A 14,607-nucleotide genomic window follows, 5' to 3' on the forward strand; every position below is an offset into this window, starting at 1 on the left:
GAGATCAGTAGACAGCAATGAAATCTAATTCTCCATTACTCCATGGAAAGATAGCTTTGGTCCCTAAACTAACAATCAAATAATGGATATGCATAAAATTGACTCTAATGAATAGAGTATTTTGCTATACTTCATTTCATTTGTTTATGTTTTATCCTGATTTCTTTTTGAGTGGGTAGCTCTGTTGAGATGCTGTGGTAAAGATAATATGAGACAATACTCAGCATGAGGCTTTCTTCACTCACTGTCATGGTCATAAGCAAGAGTCAGGAACTTTCCTGTGAGAAAAGAAGATTTCCATAGAAACACTAAATGCTGGATTCTAATCAACAGCCATATTAAAAAATTTTTTTCTCTCTCTTTTATAGCTACTGAAACACTACTAGTCTACCATTATGTCACATAACCAGTTGTTTTGTATTTACCTCAAGGGAGGGCCTAGAAACACTTGTATACAAGAGGCACTAAATGCCAAGTTATCTGAGGACAGCATTGCAACTCTAGATTTATCTAATCTCACAGTGAAATGGTCTTCCTTGACTCTCCATTTTCTTGCCAGTACTTTTTCTCCCCCCTTGGTGATTCTAGTTTTATAGTGTTTAAAGTTCTGAATTTGTGTCCCAGGCCCTTTACTGTTTTTCCCAACAATGGTTTGTGTTTCACCACTGATTCACTTCCCTGCCTCTAAGATACTTATCTTAGACTCTCCTTTGAATTAAATTTACTGATCTTTCCCTTCGGATTGAGCTCTGAGATTCACTCTCTATATTCACATTCCTGTGAGCCAGTCATGTACCTACATTCATATCCTTCTTATCCTCCAACCCCATGGATATTTTTGGACCATTGTTTCTAGCCTTTCTCTCATCATCCGAGTCCTAGTTACAATAGTTGAACTTTTGTTTACAACATATTTCAACATCAACATAAACTGAATGACTCATCTTTCTCAAAATCCTTAATATTGCTTAATTTTTCTACAATGTTTAGAATATTTTCATTCTCTTACAAGCAATAGCCATTTGTTTCTTAATCTGCTTCTTACCTCTGTCCTATTCCCCGCCCCCTCAAGTTCTGACTGTTGCAACTTTCTTCTCACTAGCTACTTTATTTTTACCCTTCCTCCATACTTGCTCTTGAATGTTGTGTTCAGATAAGGCTTAGAGGTGGTTTATGTGGTTTAGGTCTCCATTGGGAACCAGAATGGATTTTATACAATGCTAATGATAGTTCAATTTTGAACAAGGGAAAATCCTAGTTTAAACTAAAGGGATCGCATAGGCAATCTCATTTCGGTCATAATCCTACTCTAACCTGCATTGGGCTACCTTTGTAAAGGTAAACTGAAACGTGGTTGTAAAATTTTCAAATACTGTGGCTCCTGGGTGGCTGAGTACATTGACTGTCTGCCTCTTGATTTCGTCTCAGGTCATGATCTCAGGCTTGTGGGATCAAGCCTTTCATTGGGCTCCATGCTGAGTGTGGAACCTGCTTAAGATTCTCTCCTTCTGCTCCTCTCCCCCACTTGCATGCTCTCTTTCTTTCTCTTAAAATATAAATAAATAAATAAATAAATAAATAAATAAATAAATAAAGTTTTTTTAATAAAAAATAAAATTGTCAAAAGCCACTTAAGAATTTATAATTAAGAGGATGCATTTGAGCTAATGTTTTCTGAATCCAGAGCTCAGGATTTCTGGAATGGTTTTATCCTGGTTCTTCTATAAATTCTATAGGTACATTCTAATTTCTAAATGGATTCTATTCAAAAATGATAGTCTTTAGTAATTTCTAGGTTTTACAAGTGGAAGTAGAAGGTTTTTTCCCTTATGTGTCTAACTGTCTTAAACTTTAGAAGTATGGGGAATTACAAATTAAGCAGACATTCCCAAGGGAAGGCAATGACATCTAGTATATTTTGCTGCCCTTCTTATTCAAAGATGTCACTACTGATTATACCCACAGTTGTAGGGAGAAAAAACTAAATCTTCAACAAAAAGTCCTTTCTATACGACATATATACAACTTGCTTTTTGATTTGTGACTGCAGCTGCTATTTGTAGAGTCTGTCACCATTGGTGTTTCTGTGTTCAGCTTGTGGTCAGCTAAAAAGCCTTTGCTCAAAAAGTTTCCAAATTCCATATTGTTTCATTCCAAACTTGACTCTGCTGCTGTTTTCCCAAGCATCCCACAATTATGTCATGTTACTTAAAGCTATGCTTTAGTGCATCCTTTAGAGTATTTCTTATGCCACCCTTGCTTATGGTTATGCTTTAAAGCTCACCATATGAAAGATGCTTGGGTATTCTGTCATTGCATCTCTGAAAATGTCAGCAATGAACATTGTTTTAATGCTCACAGACCAGCTGACTTCCAGAATCTCCGTAGTGGTGATGCTTTCTTGCCATTTCACATTAAACACGATTCCGACCCTGATGATAGAACAGTGCAATGAGGTAGATGTGACATCTGTGGTGGTTATGGATTTCAAAGTCATACAAAAGCTGGATACAACTTATATTGTCCATTGATGAGAATCAATTCAGTAAGCTTCCCAGCTCTGTTCCGTATGTTAGGAATAGAGCCGAACCTAGAAACAGATGATTAGAGAAGGAATCCATTTTCCCCCTTTGCATTAGTAGTTGTGTGTTTGAAATAACTCATCTTTCTCCTTGATATGTATCTTAAACAGATTTCACCTTGTCCAGAGGACAAGTTCACACAGGTTCTGAATCTACAAATATAGCTACCTTTAAGGAGCTTACTAGGAATGAAGGAAGAAATTTAATATTAAAGATATATAAGGCATTATTTGACAAGTGTTATGTGATTCAGAGAACCCAAAACTGGGAGGTAAAAAAAGCCAGAGACTGAACTTTTTTATAGTATATTTTCTTGCTGACGCCACACCATGGTAATCTCTCAAACAAAGATACTGTTATTTTTTTTCTTTCTACTTTGTAGTCACTTGCATTGTTGGATGGTGATTTTTAAGTCAAACTACCTATGAAGCAGAATTCAGTGACTGCTTTTAGCTCTATGTGAAAAATGTTGGTTATGTTTCACTTCCATGTTTAGATTTACTGCATAATTTCAGTCATCCTCAGACATATTTACAACAAAGGATGGCAATCCCTGGCACTCACACCAGAGATGTCCAAGGTGCCAATTTTCTTTGGCATCTGGGCTGATTGCTGCCATCTCTATTCCTACCCCACTGGGGGCAGGTTCCATGAAGTGCTGTGATCAATGTTGAGTGTTCTTGTTTGCTTGCTCTCAGAAGCTGGCACACTCCGTTCAGCAACCAGAACATACTGTGCTTCCCTTCTTGTCACACTGCTTTTAAAAACCTCACTACCTCCTGTTATGTAGTGCTATCATTGCACTACAAAGCAAGTTGAGATTATCTGTGTGTTGTTTGTCTATGTATGTTAAAGATAGTATCTAGTTCACTGCCCTCCATATGGTAAGTAAGTACTCTGTGTTTGTTCAGCAAGCACCACCATCCTGAGTGACCCTCTCCAGACCTTTTATTGAAAATCAAAGCATGCTGAGTTAAGGGTTCTTATAAGATTAGAAATGTCTTCAGTGCGAGCTTCTGTATTCATTATATACCCATGACCTACCCATCAAAGTTTAGTCAATCCTGCTTCATTCATTGGTAGTGGGATGCTCACAACTTGCTATGGTAGAATCGCCTGGAGATTTTGTTAAATATCTCATGGTATAAATGGTTTTATTTTACTTATTTGAAGATCCTTGGTGATTGCTGGTGGGTGATGGCAGTGAAAGCAGTGATTGCAATAAGAAAAATAGATTTATTCAAGAATATTGAAAGATAAATCTTTTCTTAAAAAAATCAGTGATTTGCCAATTTTAGAAAGCCTGGTAGGTACCAGCCTCTTCTTTAGAGAGATGAAGTACCAGTTTCTATAAACAGATTAACTCCAGGAATGATGGAGTAAAATGTGAAAACCGTGATCTATGTGAGAGCCCTATTTCACCAGTGGCAAAACAAGACAGCCTGTTCAGTCTCCAGATAAGAGACCAGTTAAGGAATGAACAATACAGCAGTTTCTCTAAATGTGGACCAGGGACCTCCTGCATCAAAATCCCATAGTGAGCAAGTTGAAAAATCAGACTCTATGGTCTCTCCTTAGCCTATTCAATCTAAATTTGGGGAGGGAAAGGCCCAGGATTCTACATTTTAACACTCATGCATAGTGATTCTGATGCACACCAAAGTTTGAGAGCCACTGACCCACGAACTCTCTCATTCTTAAGAACCCTTTGATTTGATTGCTGCCAGTAGTTTAAGTCCTTAGACTACCTCTCCATGGTTAATCCTAAGAAATGAGGTCCAATTAGGGTTCAACAACATTCTGGCTTAAAGGGATGGTTTACCAATAGTCCTATTATTCTTCCAACAGCTAGATATTTATTAGGGGCCTACTATGTGCCTCTACTCTCAAGAAGCTTATGAATAATTTTCTATGAATTATCTAATACAATCAAGTACGTTAACCATAAAATAGAAAATGAATTAAATTTATTCTATGTCATGGCAAAAAGAGATAAATGTACCAAATAATTTTGTTGGTTTAGATATTAGAAAAAAATATGTAGCAATATCTGGAGAGTCACTAGCAGTAATGGATATATCCCTTATAACTCACTGTTAACGAATTGTTTCCAGCTGAGATCCCTATAATCTGCAGGTGCTGTTTACCATGTAATTTTACCATAGGAAACAAGGGTGTAATCAGTTAATAAAGTGTAAAGAAATAGATTTTTTTCCCTTGAGCAAAATGTCTGACTGTGGCCAACATTCCTGATGCCTCCTCCCTAGTGCAATAGGAAAGCAATATTCAAAGAGAGAAAGCTGTTTTGTTCATATTCTGCAACTTGCCTCTGGAGGCCATGCTAATGAATGCAGTACTCAAGCTAGAATTCTAGATTGTTTGTATCAGCAGCCACTGATTTTTGTCTTTGCCATTATACTAATCAGAGGATAGTTTCCAATCCTACCTCTAATTGAGACTCAAATAAGGGCATTGTGAATAGAGATCCTCTTTCAGTTTAAGCAGTTTTTTGTGTTGTTTTCATATGGTTTTTAATTGACATTACAATTGTCATATAAAGGCAGTCCCCTTCCAATAAACATTTGATTTATGAATGTTCCATACTCATCAATAGCCTCTCTTAAGGGACTTTAAGCTATTCCTACTACCCATGTGAGCTAGATTGTTTCTGCTATCTGAAGGAGTTTATTTCTTCCTTAGCCCTCCTCTTCTGGGAGCTTGAGTTCTCTCAAACTCCCATCAGACCCATTGTAACAATTAATATATGAGCATTTTCTGTTGCCATCTGTTGCCTTCTGTTGACACAAGACTATGCTAAAGACCCTACCAGAGCACCCATACAAACTGAGACCACGAGGGAACATGGAATATGAAAAAAATTCTGGAATTGTAGTTGCTGATGGCAAGGAGGGTCTCCATTTGGACTTCAAAATTCCTGTCCCCTACAAATAGCATTATACTGTAATAACATACCTGTGTAAAACTCAGTAATTTGAACAAATTCACCTATTCAAACCACAGGCAGGAATCAAGCAGTAAGCAGATGGCCTCTAAACTGCCAGGGAATATGCATCTCAACTATTGGAAAAGCCATTCAAAAATGCACTGATTACCAGGGCGCCTGGGTGGCTCAGTCATTTGAGCAACTGACTTCAGCTCAGGTCATGATCTCACAGTTTGTGAATTCAAGCTCCCACTAGGCTCACTTCTGTCAACACAGAGCCTGCTTAGGATCCTCTGTCTCTCTCTCTGCCTCTCCCCTGCTCACTCTCTCTCTCTGAAAAATAAATAAAACATTTGAAAAAATGCACTGATTACCTGTTTATTTTGTTTGCACATGATTCTGATTAGTTTTAGCAAAATGTCAATCTTACAGCAGATTATAAGCAGTAAACTTAAAGGGACTTGAAAAGATTATAGGTAAGTTATAGGTAAGTGATGTGAAATCTGATAGTTGCTAGCAAGATAAAAGAAAAACATTTTAAAAAGTTTAAGAATTCAAACACCATTGACAATGAAACACTACATCTGCAAGAATGGTTAAAATTAAAAATATTAACAATATCAAGTATACTAAAGATGCACAAAACATGAACTCTCATACATTGCTGGTGGGAGTATAGAATGGTACAGTCATGGGACACCTGGGTGGCTCAGCTGGTTGAGCGTCTGACTTCAGCTCAGGTCATGATTTCGCAGTTTGTGAGTTCGAGCCTCGCGTCGGGCTCTGTGCTGACAGCTCAGAGCCTGGAGCCTGCCTCAGATTCTGTGTCTCCCTCTCTCTCTGCCCCCCCTACTTGTTCTCTCTCTCTCTCTCTCTCCCCCTCCCTCTCTCTCTCTCCCTCCCCCTCCCTCTCCCTCTCTCTCTCTTTCAAAATAAATAAACATTAAAAAAAATTTTTTTTAAAGAATGGTACAGTCATTCTGGAAAACAGTTTAGCAGTTCCTCACAACAAATACATACCATATAACCCAGAAGTTCTCCCCTGAGGTGTTTGCCCAAGAAAAATGAAAAAATATGTCCCCAGAAAGTCTAATACATGAAATCTCATATTAGCTTTGTTCCTAATAGCCCCAAACTGGAATTAATCCAAATGTCCTTCAATAGGTGAATATATTAGAAATTGTGGTATATCCATTTAAGGAAATACTATTCAGCAATATGAAGGAAAGAACTACTGATACCCAAAACATGGGTGAGTCTCACAGACATGTTGAAAAAAAGATACAATACACAGAAATCATTCAGTCATACTGTATGATTCAATATATGTGACATTCTAGAATAAGAAAAACTAAGCTATGGTGACAGAAGTCAAAACAGTGGTTTCCTGGATTAGGAGATAGACCTGAAGAGTGACTGGAAGGGGCACAAGGGAAATTTCTGGGGTGATGGAAATGTACTATACCTTGATTTTGATGATGGTTACAAAGGTGTGTATATTTTTTCAAAACTCTTCAAACTGTATGCCTAAAATGTGTACATTTTGCTATATATAAATTATAGCTCAGATTTTCATAAGGTACAAAAATTTGCCAAGGTAAAACCTTCAGAGGATCCCCTTGCTTCAGGATAAAGCCTAAATTCCTTATCATGATCTGGCCTTTATTGAATGTCTCTTGGCTCATTTTTTGCCATTGCTCCCACCTCCTACCACTTATTCTAAGGTACTTGTATTTTCAAAAACTGCCATTCTCTTTCCTCTGAACCTCTAAACAATGCTCTCTATGCCTGGAATTCCTTTTTGCCTTCCCATTCACCACTGAATCTTCAACATCCTTCAGGACTCAGAGGTAGCACCTCCTCCAAGACATCTTGTTCCCTCCTAGTCTATATTAGATGTTTTTTTTTCTTGCTCTCAGAGAACTATATACTTCTTTCTAACAAAGCATGTATTGCTCTGTAATTTAATTTGCAATTTTTAAAATTTTATTTTATTTTTAATTTAAATCCAAGTTAATATATAGTGTAATATTGGTTTCAGGAGTAGAATTTAGCAATTCATCACTTACATATAGCACCTAGTACTCAGCCCTACAAGTGCCATCCTTAATGCCCATCATCTATTTAGCCAGTCCCCCCACCCAACACCCCTCCAGCAACCCTCAGTTTGTTCTCTGTATCTAACAGTCTCTTATGCTTTGCCTCCCTGTATGTTTTTATCTCATTTTTCCTTCCCTTCCCCTATGTTCATCTGTTTTGTTTATAATTTTTTTAATGTTTATTTTTGAGAGAGAGTGAGAGGGTGTGGTGGGGGAGAGGAGCAGAGGGAGGGAGACAGAGGATCTGAAGCCAGCATCTTGCTGACAGCAGAGACCCCAATGTGGGGCTCAAACCCATGAACCATGAGATCATGACCTGAGCTGAAGTCAGTCACTTAACCAATGGAGCCACCTAGGTGCCCCCATCAATTTTGTTTCTTATATTTCACAAATGGGTGAAGTCACATGCTATTTATCTTTCTCTGAGTGACTTATTTCACTTAGCATAATATGTTCTAGTTCTATCCAAGTTGTTGCAAATAGCAAGATTTCGTTCTTTTTGACTGCCAAGTAATATTCTAACACACACACACACACACACACACACACACACACACACACACACCATATCTTCTTTATCCATTCATCAGTCAGTGGACATTTGGGCTTTTACCATAATTTGGCTATTGTTGATAGCGCTGCTATAAACATTGGGTTGTATGGGTCCCTTTGAATCAGCATTTTTGTATTCTTTGTATAAATACTTAGTGGTGCAATTTCTGGGTCATAGGCTACCTATATTTTTAATTTTTTGAGGAATCTATCTACTGTTTTCCACAGTGGCTGCACCAGTTTGTATTCCCACCAGCAGTGCAAAAGTGTTCCCCTTTCTCCATATCCTCATCAACATTTGTGGTTTCCTGAGTTGTTAATTTTAGCCATTCTGACAGGTGTGAAGGAAATACAACAGATGAACATAAGGGAAGGGGAGGAAAAATAAGATAAAAACAGTGAGGGAAACCATAAGAGGCTCTTAAATACAGAAAACAAATTGGGGGTTGCTAGAGAGGAGGTGGGGGGATGGGCTAAATGGGTGTAATGTTTTTTTAACTTAAATCCATAGTGGACTGGGGCCATTTACAGTCTACTACATTTTCAGTAAACCCTCAGTTAAATCATAGATTGTAGACTAATTTCTATCCAAATAGCTGAAATTTCAGCAAAGTTATCAAGAAAAATCTTCTATCCAGAATCGCTTGTTCTTCTAGAGTTGGAAATGATTGAGATTTCATTGTAAATAGCAGTTTGGGTTTATATTATTAGTTGTGATAGCTTATTTAAATTGTCAGTTAACTGTCTATGGGCTTTCTGGAAACCTAGCCAGACTTTATTATGTTTATTCTATGGGAAAATCCATTTTAAATTCCAATTAAGTGATTTAAGAATACTGCTCAGTTGAACTGTGTGAAATTGCTGATATTCAAGCATTTTGGATACAAAACAATGGCAGTTTCAAATAGTTCAACCTAAATATTTTTAAATACAACCCAATGGCAATTTGGAAATTATATATTCATTTATTAATTTTATATTTAATACATGAATATATTCTTCAAGACACGAACTATGTGTGGTAAGGCTGTTTGATGTAATTGTTCTATGTAAACAGTAAACCACAGGATTTTGAAAAAAGTTTGTATGGAATGTTAGGGCCTTTTTAAGTCTTACCCATTCTTATTCCAGTTAATCAGAGATGCAGCAGATATGAGGATTTTTTAATTCTTTTTTGAACTGACAATAGGGTGAAAATGCAGATTTGTTTCTTCTTTTTTAACTCTCAAAATAATCAGTGTATTGTGAAGATTAATTTTAATAATAGTAATAGCTAGCATTTATTGAATGTATATTAAATGCTGGGTACTGTACTAACCCTACAACTACTTTATGAGCAAAGTACTATTATTATCCCAATTTACAGATGAGAAAATTAAAATTTAAGTAACTTGCCCAAGATTACACAGCTATAAATGGCAGAGTCAGGATTAGAATCACTCTGAAACCTACTACTCTGTCCATGGTTTACCTCAATCACATTTTTTTAACCGCAAAGAAGCATTCGTGTTAAAAGATTATGATTGACTTAAACAAGTATATATTTAAGCTATGATTATTGTTAGTGAAACCAGGCCCATTCACATATGAAACATTGTATTATTATGAAAGATCATCATAAGGCAGTAGAGGACTAAGTACCCAAATGAGTCTTATAGACCACGAGTGCTGTAGGAGTCCTGTAGGAGCCTTGGAAAGGGACAGAATAATTGTGTGCTTTGTCATGACTAAATCCCAGAAGAATGTGGACATAACTCATACTATCCAATCATAATTGGATGCACAGCATTCTAGGAACAAACGAAAAGTTTGTCACAAATAAGAATGTGGAAATGTCATGGATGGATAATATTGAAGTCCAAGAGGGGGGAGCAAACTTAAGTCTAATTCTGGACAGACATCAGTATAATATGTGAGAGAAGTTAGAAATTTGTGACTGGGCTCTCTAAACCCTAGAAATATGTGGAGAATGGGACTTGAAGGATCACTTATTAGGTATTTGTAGAGAGGGGATTCAGAGATTAACCAAAATTTCATAGTTGGAATGATTGGCATAATGCATCAAAAGTAAAAGGATTTATATAGTGGAGAAGATGGGCTCAAGCTTTAGACACAGTGAATTTAAGGTGAAGGTAGACTGTCTACAGAAAGCCAGTTTTTTATGTTGGCTATGGTTGACTAGAGTCAACCTTTTACTCATTTACTTTTTTTTTTTTTTTTTGTAGGTGGCCCTTCTGAATTTCTTCTTCCCTGAAGAAAAATCATACTCTGAAGAGGAAAGCAGGCGTGTTCGCCGTAATAAAAGAAGCAAAAGCAGTGAAGGAGCAGATGGTAAGTCTATCTGGGTCACAGAAGATTTTTTTCCAGCCTCATATATGAATCAGTCGATAAACTTGATATAAAGCTGATTTTATAAGGATCCTCTTTCTTCCAATCCCAGATATTTTCAGTCATTTCACAGTATATGTGAGAGCCATGGTAGCATTTATATCTCTCATGATCACCCTCCATAAGGACCTCATCTCTCCTGGAGACACCCCATATCTACTAAGGCCACCAAGAGTATTCAATCCTATTCTTCCAATTGACAGAATGTCACGGTGGCACTTACATGATGTGTTAATTCCAATGGTCATTATGTCAATGTTGCTATCAGCTACCATGCTCAAACATGAACTAGAGCTTTTAGAACTCATCTGTAAACTCCTTGAGGGCAGGGGTTCATTTCTCTTTGTATAACTCGAGACTCTAGCCTAGTGTCTGGCAAATTGTTGGTGTTTTAATGTAAGTTGATGATATTGATTTCCCCTTCAGCTAGGTTATGATGTGCCATTAAAACCCTTCTTACTGATTTGAGTTACAACAGATTTGAGTTACAACAGATTTGAGTTAACTAGCAATACATTTTGTGGGGCATAACAAAATGTTGCACTAGCTCCTACGCAGGGTCATTGAATTGCTCTGTTTCAACATCACTCTGTCAAATGACAGAATGTACCTCTTCGTCACAGGAATTTGTAGAATGCAGAGCTCTGGACTGCTGCAAAACCATCTGGATTTAAAGACAGCATGTATCTGTCTACATCTGCCAGAGATATATGCCGGTGGGGGAGGGGGGTGTTACAAAACAATATGACTATATAAAGATTAAAATGAGATTTTTGAGCTGACATTTGTCAATGTGAGTAAGGGCCAATGATGGAAGCAATTCCAGAAGGCATGAACTATTGAAGAAATGGAGCCAGGAATTTGTCAGTAGGAACAAGAAGTAGAACTAAATGAAGTCTGAAAAGGACTCAGAACAAGGACTCTGTAATTAAACAGGAGAGTCAGAAAAATTAGATAAGTGGGACATTCTAGTCTCTGGAAGTGGCAGCATTATTGAGCCCTCAAATGGAGAACTAGACCAGTGGGGCCATTCTCGAGAGCAGACATTTTACATAATAATTGATGACTAAGTTCAAGCCTAGGAAATGCAGTCCATGAAGTAAAAGGCACCCATTTTTCACACACTGCTTACAGCCAATTTCCTGGAAGTCTTCAGAAGGCTATGTGGAAGCTGCAAACTGAGAATTATTGTTCCTTTCCTCTCCTAATGATCTCACCGCTTTGATGCATGTAGGTTTTTCTATCTTTGACTCCTCCTGAGGCTACTTCTAGAACCACTAAATCTTTCATATTCCCTGGTTAAGGAGGAGAAGGAAGAGGTTGTAAGAGCAATATCACCTTATGCAGTGGGCATATTCTTCCCTTCTCCAAGTGGGAAGTCTAATAGATTCTAAAATTTACCTCTTCATCTGGCCTACTAAGTTTTCTCTTAAAGAAGGCCACTTCCTCCTCTCTCCCAAACCACTTTATCTGGATCTAGCTACCAGCATCTCTGCTTGTTCTTTACATTGTTTATTCTGTTTTGATACAAAGTATTTTTGTCTCTAGACAAGGCTGAAACTTCTATTATTAATTTGTATCACTCCTTATCTCATTTCCTCCTGGTCTGATAGTCACTAGATTCCAGTCCGTTTGTGTTGATGCCATATTTCTCATACAATACCAGATATTTTTTTCTTTAAAAAGTATACCTAGGAGTAATCCAAGAGCCCTTAGAGTCAGGAATATAGAATGTCTGGAGGTCGTGGGATTTGAATAAATTTCTAGCCTTTTACCTGGGAAGCTACAGAACCATTTCTTTACATGGGGTGGGTGATCCAATTACTTGTAGAGTGGGGAACCAATCCAAACATCCTTTACTTTTGAACCATTCCTATTACTCTATTGAGTGAATGCTATATTTATTCAATGCATTTATCAAATATTTCCTGAGAAAATATAGCACCTTATATAATTCTAGATTTGAAATGCCAGAAGGATAGTGGTATTATCTGTTTTGTTCACTTTTGTATCCCCATGGCTTAGGAAAGGACCTGGTACATAGTAAACCCTTTTTTTCTAAGTTTTTCTTTAATGTTTATTTATTTTTGAGAGAGAGACAGAGTGCGAGCAGGGTCTGGGCAGAGAAAGAGAGGGAGACACACAATCTAAAGCAGGCTCTAGGCTCTGAGCTGTCAGCACAGAGCCTGACACGGGGCTCAAACTCACAAACCGCAAGATCATGACCTGAGCCAAAGTTGGACACTCAACTGAGTCACCCAGGTGATCCCATAGTAGACTCTCAATACATATTTCTTAATGCCCTCAAAGAGTTTAACTTACACTGTAAAAAGATGGGCAATAAACAACATTGGTGGTAGTAAGTGGTAAGGAGAGAAATATAGCAGTGTAAAAGGGAGAGAAGGTGATGGTGTATGCTGTAAAGTGATCAGGGAAGGTCCCACTAATAAGGTAATATTTGTGAAGAGACTTGATGAAATAAAGGTGTAGGCCCTGCATATAATATTTTGAGGAGGAAAGGGGAGAAGAAATAGTGTATACAAATGCTCTGAAGCAGAAAAACTTTTGGTATTTTCTAGAAAGATCAGTGTGGCTGGGAACAGAGTGAGCAAGAAAGAGAAGGAAGGAGATGAGATCAATTAGCAAAGTCAAATATAGACCCTTGTAAGACAAGGTAAGGACTTTGACTTTTACACTGTGTGAGATAGGGAACGATTGGAGGATTTTTGAATGGAGGATTGGCAAGATCTGACCTCTGTTTCAACAGAATCTCTCTGTCTACTGTATTGAAAATGGCTGAAGGGACTGTTGATGGAAATTCAAACCAGTGCAGCCACTGTGGAAAATAGTATGGAGGTTCCTCAAAAAGTTAAAAATAGAACTACCCTATGATCCAGTAATCCCACTACTGGGTATTTACCCAAAGAATACAAGAACACTAATTTAAAGGGATACATGCAGCCCTGTTTATGGCAGCATTATTCACAACAGCCAAGATATGTCAACTGCTCAAGTGTGCATCAACTGATGAATGTATAAAAAATATCTGGTGTGTGCATGTGTCACACACACACACACACGCAAACACACATGATAATAAAAAAGAATGAAACCTTGATATTTTCAATGACATAGATGGAGCTATAGTGTATAATGCTAACTGAAATAAGTTAGAGAAAGATAAATACCATATGATTTCACTCATGTGAAATTTAAGGAATAAATGAGTAAAGGAGAAAAAGAGACAAACTAAGAAATAGACTATAGAAAACAAAGTGATAGAGGGAAGGCAGGTGGTGGGATGGGTGAAATAGGTGATGGGGATTAAGGAGGGTACTTGCCATGACGAACACAGGGTGATGTATAGATTTTTGGAATCACTATTTTCTATAACTGAGACAAATATAACATTGCATGTTAACTATACTGGAATTAAAAATAACTTAATAAAAAATAAATAAGAAAATAGATGTAGGGAGAAAGAGCAGAAGCAGAAATACCTGTTAGGGAAGTATACCAATAATCCAGGAAATAGATAATGTTGGTTTATACCAGAGTGGGGACAATGTGAGTGGTTAGAAAGTGGTCAGATTCTGAATACATTTCAAAAGAATAGCTGACAGAATCATCAGATTGATTAGAAAAGTGGTATGAAAAAGAAGAGCCAAGGATGACCCCACAGTTTTAGACTTAAGGTACTAGAGTAGTAGAATTGCCATTTCTGAAACAAGAAAAAACAGAGGAGATGCAGGGTAAAATTTTGCAGAGAAAGAATAAAAAAAACTGGAGGTTTAGAATGGTTTTAAACTTAAGTGACTATGAACTTAATATAGACTGCTATATTCATAAGATGTTATATATGAATCTAATGGTACCCACAAATCAAAAACCTATAATAGATACAAAAAATGAATAAATAAAGGAATCCAATCATATCACCAAATAAAGCCATCAAACCACGAAGAGAAAGAGAAAAAAGGAACAGAAAGGAACTTAAAAAACCCCACATAAAACAAGTAACAAAATGGAAATAAGTATATAC

The 14,607-nt window shown here is 37.2% G+C and overlaps 1 protein-coding gene across 7 annotated transcripts in view; it reads left to right on the forward strand.

Moving 5' to 3' along the window:
- Positions 1-14,607, forward strand: part of EDA (ectodysplasin A) — a 443,987-nt gene that overhangs the window by 293,401 nt on the left and 135,979 nt on the right. For all 7 annotated transcript variants that reach the window (XM_011291781.3, XM_011291782.3, XM_011291785.3 and 4 more), the window contains exon 2: positions 10,403-10,508. In XM_011291781.3, coding sequence (XP_011290083.1) covers positions 10,403-10,508 — 106 coding nt within the window. The remainder of the gene's footprint in view (positions 1-10,402; positions 10,509-14,607) is intronic.

This window comes from Felis catus, chromosome X (genome assembly GCF_018350175.1).
Source record: "Felis catus isolate Fca126 chromosome X, F.catus_Fca126_mat1.0, whole genome shotgun sequence".
Lineage (NCBI taxonomy): Eukaryota > Metazoa > Chordata > Mammalia > Carnivora > Felidae > Felis > Felis catus.